At 51.1% G+C, this 8534-nt stretch overlaps 1 protein-coding gene across 1 annotated transcript; it reads left to right on the top strand.

The window, feature by feature from the left end:
• The first annotated feature begins 2771 nt into the window (after positions 1 to 2771).
• LOC132237185 (uncharacterized) lies at positions 2772 to 8033 on the top strand. The gene is given in 2 exon segments (XM_059701295.1): positions 2772 to 3222; positions 3280 to 8033. Coding segments are annotated over 2 exon segments (5172 nt in total). The 3' UTR covers positions 8001 to 8033.
• Positions 8034 to 8534: the final 501 nt, after the last annotated feature.

The raw sequence follows: 8534 nt of genomic DNA, 5'->3' as shown, positions 1-8534 counted from the left end.
TATGTTATCAGGAAAGTCACATAATCATTAAAATTCCTCTCTATGAGAGCAATAACAATGCTCTTTTAAAGCAATGGCTCTATGAATTGCTTAAATTTCTGTAAACATTGTGAAATAAATGTACTATGATATTCACTTTAAGTATAAATAATTTTAAAATCAAACAGATGTCATTTTTATACATTTTTTCTCCTTTTTGTCTTTATTTTATTAAAAGTACACATAGAATTTATTCTAACCACCAGTTCCTGATAGGAACTATACTGGGTTTTGCAAAAGCTTCTATCAGCTTTATATTTACTGTCCTTTTTATTTTAACAGTATTCAAGTTTGACAATGTGTATGTGTGTTTCTTTCTGTTAAATAATGCTGAAGGACCTCCAAATATATTCTTGTTAATATACAACAAAGCTAGGAAGTATATTAGAAATGCAAAATGTTACAACCGAACAATAATAACATTTTTCTGTCCTCCAAAAGGCACATTATTTTCATTGTAAAGGAATCTTCATGTATTATAAATTCCTCCCTGCAAAGTTACTCTATCAACATCCATACCCTTATCTGATTACCTAAATGTATAGGATAGACATCAGTCAATACTCCTGGAAAAATGCAATGCCTAGTGGGCTTTATGATTTCGGAAACAAGATAAAAGCCTTCTGACTCAAAGAAAGCAATCAAGTGCATTTTTGTAGCCACAAGCATCGTATTTACTTAAAGGATTGTGACTATAAAAGCAAATCTCTCTTACTGGAAGCCTGGACAAAAGCTGTCAGAGGACAGGGTAGCAAATAGCTCTGAAATTGTTTTCTCTGCTTCGTTTCAAAAGCTTAGGGCTACCAATGTTTGACCTTTTACAAATGTAATGGTTTCCTGCAGATCATGGTGCTACACTGAATGCTGATGGAGGTGTGGGCTTGATGCAGCCATCAGGAATGGCAAATATGCTCATCACTGGTGTATTCTTCTGCATCAAGAACATTTCTCATTCAGTGACATTTGCTGGTTCCCTCCAAGAAAAGGTACAGTGATTCTATTTTCCCCCAAACATTTTTCTCTAGTGTCTCTTGACCAAGCAGAGCAAGGAAAATTGTGTAATTGTCCAAAATGACTCCATAAAGCTTAGTCAAAGGAAAATAAAGTCAGGTTGAACAACAGCTCATTTTCCTGAGAACATCTGGAGTCAGCCTGTTATTTTCTTTGCTATTTGGTAATGGAGAACATAATAATATATTTGAGGGTTATTGAGATTTTCTGCCTTTTTGTAGACTGTATGTTAACATTAACCTCACTCTGAATGTTTGCTTTATAGCTCCAAATACACAAACATTGAAATATTAATATAAGATGATCAGTGGACAGTTTTTAAGGTTATCTATATAATTCTTTTAATTCTTAAAAATAAAATACTCTAAGTGATACAATTAAGGTCTATCTTTATTATTGCTCAATAACATATGTCTAATATTGAAAGGCGCACCGCCCGCCTCTCCGGGCGGTGCGGGGGGAGGAGTCTGACCGCCTGGCTCTGAAATCCCTCCGCGCCCGCCGTAGGGCCTGGCCTCCCCGGAGCGGTCGAGTCTCCGGACCGGCTGCGCGGTGGCCGGCGGCGGGCCGAGGGGTGGGGGCCTGGCGGCGTCCGACCACGGGGGAGGTCATGGGGGCGGAAGGCCTCACCGCCTCACTCTTTCCTCCCTTCCCCCGTGGTCGGCTCCCCGCTTGCCCGCGCTGAGGCCGAGGGTCCATGCGGCCCTCGGGGCCCAGTCGGGGGGGACCGGGGCCTGCGTGGGCCGACCGCCGGGCCCCATGTGGGGGGCCATCCTGCCTTGTGGCGAGTTCGAGCGGCAGCAGCAGGAGCCAGACAAGGACTGCGCCCTCCATCTTGCCTTGGGGTCTCCATCTTGGGACAGGACCATGTGCACCCTCCATCTTGCCTTGGGTCCTCCATTTTGGGATGGGGCCACGTGCTTCCTCACGGGAAGAAGCCGCTGCTAGCCACACCCAGGATTTCTCTGAATTAACCAATGGTGATCAAGGGAAGTGCACGCCATCACTATGACCACATCCTGTACCGACTCGCGCCTGGCCAATCAGCCGGGCCCACAGTGCCCTCTCCTGCCCTCACTCCACCCCCCTTTAAAACCCCCTGTCCCATCAGGCCTCTCTCTCTCGGCCGCTGGACTTTCCGCTGTGTCGGTGGGTCTGGTGAACGGGGAGCGCAGGCCGGCTTGCATAATAAAGGACTCTTTGCTTTTGCATCGGACTGACTGGCTCCCTGGGGGTCTTGGGAACTTTGAAATCTGGGCACAACATTTTGGGGGCTCGTCCGGGATTCCCAGGACCATCGAGGGACCCGCAATCCGGAGAGTCTGACTGACCGCGGCAGGGGTAGGTGTGTTGTTTGTTTTGTTTGTTGTGTGTTTTGTTCAGTGTGAGCTCATTTCTGGAATCTGTAATTGCCTGAGAGGGTCTAGGTGGACGCACCCCAAAAGACCACAGGCGGGGGGGAGTTGGAAGACGTTCCGCCCCCCCAGGAGGGATGGATATGCCCCTCAGAGGGATGGATATGCCCCTCGCGGAAAGCAGGTCGCTCCTGCTAGCTAGTTTGGTATAAGGCCATTGTCTAGCGTTCGGGTTTGGCTTCCATGGAATTGGAAGCCTGTTTTGGTTCTGCTTCCATGGCGTTGGAAGACTGTATTTTCGGGCCCGTTTGTTGTTTGTGTTTGTGTCTTTTTGGTTTTATTTTGTGGACTCACTGGACGGACATTATGGGACAGACTCACACTACCCCTTTAAGCATTATGGTCGATCATTTCAGAGAGGTAAGGGAAAGAGCCAGGGACCTCAGTGCAGAGGTTCGGAAAGACCGGTGGCAGACTTTTTGTTCCAGGGAGTGGCCAACTTTGGACGTTGGGTGGCCGCCGGAGGGGACTTTTGACCTCCCCACCATCCGCCGAGTCAGGGATGTCGTCTCCCGACTTAGGGGGGGACGTCCTGGTCAGCTTTCTTACATTGTTACTTGGCAGGACCTCGTGGAAGACCCGCCATCTTGGCTCAGGCCCTTCCTACCTCCACGTCCTCCCGGGCCGAAGCCCATTCTTGCTTTGCAGAGAACGGAAAAGGAGGAGAAAAGGAAGACTCTCACCCAGCCTTCGGCCCCTCCCCTCCCTATCCTGCAGGGGGGGACTGAAGAAGAACTAATCTTTCCTCCCCCATATAGCCCATGGAGGGACGATCCTTCCACGCCGGGAGTGGCTGGGGGCGGAGTTCCGGGAGTGGCTGGGGGCGGGGTTCTGGGAGTGGCTGGGGGCGGGGTTCCGGGAGTGGCCTCGGTAGGAGGCCCGCCTCTCACCCGGCAAAGGGCTCAGCGGGAACTGTCTGCTGCAGCACCTGACTCCACTATCAAGACCCTGCCCTTACGGGCCGCTGGACCCCCGGATGCGGATGGCAACCAACCGTATCATTATTGGCCTTTTTCAACATCCGATCTCTATAACTGGAAGGCACAAAACCCCAAGTTTTCTGAGAAACCAGGGGGACTTATTGACTTGCTAGATTCTGTTCTTTTCACCCATCAGCCCACATGGGACGACTGTCAGCAGCTTTTACAGGTTCTGTTCACGACGGAAGAGAGAGAAAGGATCCTCAATGAGGCCCGGAAAGTGGTTCCAGGCGTGGATGGAAACCCAACTGCCAACCAGGTCCAGATAGATGTCTCTTTTCCCTTAACTAGGCCTGAATGGGATTTCAACACGGCAGAAGGTAAGGAGAGGCTTTCGGTCTATCGTCAGACCCTAATGAGAGGTCTCAGAATGGCTGCTAGAAAGCCAACTAATTTGGCCAAGGTGGGGAATGTTCAGCAGGAAAGGGATGAGTCTCCAGCTGCCTTTTTAGAACGGATCATGGAGGCTTACCGTACCTACACCCCCATGAATCCAGAAGCTCCTGAAAACAAGGCAGCTGTGATCATAAGCTTTGTAAACCAGTCGGCCGCGGATATTAAAAGGAAACTACAAAAAGTAGATAGGTTGGGAGAGAAGAGTTTACAGGATTTACTGGCAGTGGCAGAGAAGGTGTACAATAACCGAGAGTCTCCAGAAGACAGGCAAGCTCGCGTCGTGGCTGCCTCTAGCAGTAGGCAAGCTCGGGACCTGGCTAGGGTCCTGCTGGCTACGACCATGGACTTCCCCAAGGAGCGAGACCGTCGCTTCCGACAGCTTGCAAGCAATAAAGGAAGAGGTAAGCAGACCACCCAAGAGGGGAGGCGGGGGCTACGGAAGAATCAATGTAAGTTTTGCATGGACATAGGGCACTGGGCTCGAGAGTGTCCGAAGAAGGCCGGTGAGAAGGGAGACAGGACTGACCGAGTCAAGGTCTTAGAGCTGGGTGAACTGAGTGATTAGGGGAGTCAGGGTTCGGACCCCCTCCCCGAGCCCAGGATAACTCTCAGAGTGGAGGGGACTCCTGTTAACTTCCTTGTTGACACCGGGGCACAACATTCGGTCCTCCGTACCCCGCAAGGAAAACTGGCGAATAAAAAGTCCTGGGTGCAAGGAGCAACTGGTATGAGCCAGTATTCATGGACTACCCGAAGGACAGTAGATTTAGGAACAGGCCAGGTATCCCACTCTTTCATGGTAATACCGGAATGCCCCTACCCACTATTAGGACGGGACCTACTGACCAAAATTGGAGCTCAAATAACTTTCAGACAAGGGGGGCCTCAGGTCACCGATGAGGAGGGCCGCCCCATTCAGGTCCTGACCATGAGGCTAGAGGATGAATATCGCCTCTACCAGAAGACTTCCCTGGTGGAGGGCAGTATGGACAAATGGCTACAAGAATTCCCAACAGCATGGGCAGAGACAGGAGGGGTGGGGCTGGCCGCCCACAGGGCCCCAGTCCTAGTAGAACTAAAACCAGGAGAAGGTCTGGTAAGAATCAAGCAGTACCCTATGCCTCAGGAGGCACGGAAGGGGATTCAGCCTCATATCAGGAGACTGAAGAGCTTGGGGGTGTTAGTTCCCTGCCAGTCTGCATGGAACACTCCCCTACTGCCGGTTAAAAAGCCCCAGACAAACGACTACAGGCCAGTACAGGACCTCCGAGAAGTAAATAAAAGAGTTATGGACATACACCCAACAGTCCCAAACCCGTACACTCTCTTGAGCTCCTTGGCACCCTCTAAAGTCTGGTACACGGTATTAGATCTGAAAGATGCCTTCTTCAGTCTACCCCTAGCACCTCAAAGTCAGTCCCTGTTCGCCTTTGAGTGGCATGACCCAGAGGAGGGCTTCAGTGGACAGCTGACTTGGACACGCCTACCCCAGGGGTTCAAAAACTCGCCCACCATCTTCGACGAGGCGCTGCACGAGGACCTGGGTGAGTACAGAAGGGAACACCCCAACCTCACCCTCCTCCAGTACGTAGATGACATCTTGATTGCTGCAGACACAGCCAAGGACTGTGAGCGGGGGACCCAAGATCTATTGGCCACCCTGGGGGCCTTAGGGTACCGGGCATCCGCGAGGAAGGCTCAGTTATGTCGAGAAAGGGTGAGTTACCTGGGATACATCCTGGAGGGCGGGCAGCGGCGGTTATCGGATGCCAGGAAAGAGACTGTTTTGAAAATCCCTACTCCCACCTCCCGAAGAGAAGTAAGGGAATTCCTAGGATCGGCCGGCTACTGCCGCCTCTGGATACCGGGTTTTGCCGAAATCGCCAGGCCCCTATATGAAGCTACCAAAGAGGGAAAGGCGTTTGACTGGACTGAGAAAGATGAAGCTGCCTTTAGGCAGTTAAAGAAGGCCCTTCTAGGTGCCCCAGCCCTGGGCCTGCCAGATATTACAAAGCCCTTTCACCTCTTTGTGGATGAACACAAAGGGATAGCGAAAGGGGTCTTGACTCAAGCTTTAGGCCCCTGGAGCCGCCCAGTGGCTTATTTGTCCAAGAAGTTAGATCCTGTAGCTGCCGGCTGGCCACCATGCCTGAGAATTATCGCGGCAACAGCGCTCTTAGTCAAAGACGCCGACAAACTGACCCTGGGGCAGGAAATCTGGATTACAACCCCACATGCCATTGAGGGAGTCCTGAAGCAGCCTCCTGACAGATGGATGAGTAACGCTCGTATAACCCATTACCAGAGCCTCCTACTCAACCCTCCAAGAGTACGGTTCCACCCCAGTGCGGCCCTCAATCCCGCTACTTTGCTGCCCGACCCTGACTTAGATGCCCCACTACACGACTGTGCGGGAATCCTAGAGCAGGTGCATGGACTCCGGAAGGACTTGACCGACCAGCCCCTCCCTGATGCAGAGGCCACCTGGTTCACGGATGGGAGCAGCTTCGTGCGGGACGGGTGCAGGTACGCGGGTGCAGCGGTGGTCACTGAAACGGACACTGTGTGGGCGGAGGCCCTGCCCTCCGGGACGTCAGCCCAGCGAGCAGAACTCATCGCCCTTACTAAGGCACTGACGCTGGGGGCTGGAAAGCGGCTTAACGTTTACACAGACAGCCGTTATGCATTTGCTACAGCTCATGTCCACGGAGCAATCTATCAGGAGAGAGGGCTGCTGACGGCAGAGGGACGGACAATAAAAAATAAGCAAGAGATTCTCGATCTGCTTGCAGCCTTATGGCTTCCTGCCAAGTTAGCCATAATCCACTGCCAAGGGCACCAGAAAGCTGATGACCCGGTAGCAAGAGGTAACCAAAAGGCTGACCAGGCTGCGAAGGCAGTAGCCCTTACCTCGGTCCCTACCATGGCCTTACAACTCCCAGACCCAGGGGACCCAGTCTTACCAGACCAGCCCAAGTACTCCCAGGAAGAATTGCAACGCATCAGAAAGCTCCCCAGAGCCCATGAAATAAAGGGATGGTGGCATACACCAGAAGGGGAACTCATACTACCAGACCGGCTCGGGGACACGGTATTAGAACATATGCACCGGTCTACTCACCTGGGGACCCGGAAAATGAAGGACTTAATTCGACATGCTGGGATCAAGATTCACCAGCAGGATACCAAGATAGATCAGGTTGTATCTGCCTGCAAGACCTGTCAACTCACAAACACAAGAGCTGGATCAAATGAAAGAGGGACCAGGCTCAGAGGCACCAAACCGGGAGCACAATGGGAAGTCGACTTCACTGAAATTAAACCAGGGAAGTATGGTTATAAATATCTTTTAGTATTTGTAGACACCTTCTCTGGCTGGGTAGAGGCATACCCAACCAAGCATGAAACAGCTCAGACGGTGGCCAAGAAGCTGCTCGAAGACATCTTACCCAGGTATGGTTTTCCTGCTATGATAGGGTCCGACAACGGGCCAGCCTTTATTTCACAGGTAACACAGGTAGTAACCAGGGCTATTGGGGCAAATTGGAAATTACATTGTGCTTATAGACCCCAGAGTTCAGGTCAGGTAGAAAGAATGAACAGAACTCTAAAAGAGACCCTTACCAAATTAACCATGGAGACTGGTGGGGACTGGGTGGCTCTCCTACCATATGCCCTTTACCGGGTAAGGAACTCCCCTTACACCCTGGGCTTTACTCCCTATGAAATCATGTTTGGCAGGCCACCCCCTATCATTCCTAACCTTAAAGCTGACCTTCTCGCTGAATTTGAAAATCAAGAACTATCTCTTTCTTTGAGAGGGCTCCAGAAGGCACATGAGGACATTTGGCCACGCCTCCGCGCCATCTACGAAGCCAGCCCAACCCCAACTCCTCATCAGCACAGACCAGGAGATTGGGTCTACGTCAGAAGGCACCGCCGGGAGACCCTAGAACCACGTTGGAAAGGTCCCTACACTGTGGTGCTGACCACCCCCACCGCTCTCAAGGTAGATGGCATCGCGACCTGGGTCCACCACACTCACGTGCGGTCAGCGGATCCATCCATGACCCGGAAAGACTTCATCACCAAATGGAGCATCGATCGAGATCAATGCAACCCGCTCAAGCTCAAGCTACGGCGTGCTCGACCTGCCTGATGCCGGTAACATGGCTCGCGATCACTCCTGTCACCAGGAGCCCCCACAGTACTGTATAATACACTTAGATAATGCCTGCATCTTCATGGACAAGGCTCCAAAGAGACAAGGACAATTTATGGGGTCACATGTTTAGTAGCAGAAGATTCGGCTGCCTAAAGCAGCCATGATGTTTCATTGTATTGATATGTTATATTAACCTTTGATTCTTTTGCAGGTTTCGAATGTATGTTGGCTGTCCTGGAAGGGAGCTGTGTGGGGTGGCCCCAAAAGTAAAGGGTGTCTAGCTGGCAAGGGGGCAGGTGCCCAACTGGGCAGGAAAGGGTGCCCATCAGGTTTTGGACTCTGTTGAGAGACAGCTAACAGCTGGCAGCCTATATACTGCCTTGCAGGCCTGAGTCACCATGCCCATGTCAGGGGTAGTAAAGCTAAAAAAAAAAAAAAAAAAAAGAAGCCTGTTTAGAATAGAAGGTTAGGGGGATAGTTATGCATAGGAAGAAGGTTTTATGCCAACAGTTACTGTTTTGTTTTAAA

Source organism: Myotis daubentonii, chromosome 6 (assembly GCF_963259705.1).
Source record: "Myotis daubentonii chromosome 6, mMyoDau2.1, whole genome shotgun sequence".
Classification (NCBI taxonomy): domain Eukaryota; kingdom Metazoa; phylum Chordata; class Mammalia; order Chiroptera; family Vespertilionidae; genus Myotis; species Myotis daubentonii.
This window is presented reverse-complemented; position numbering and strand designations above follow the sequence as displayed.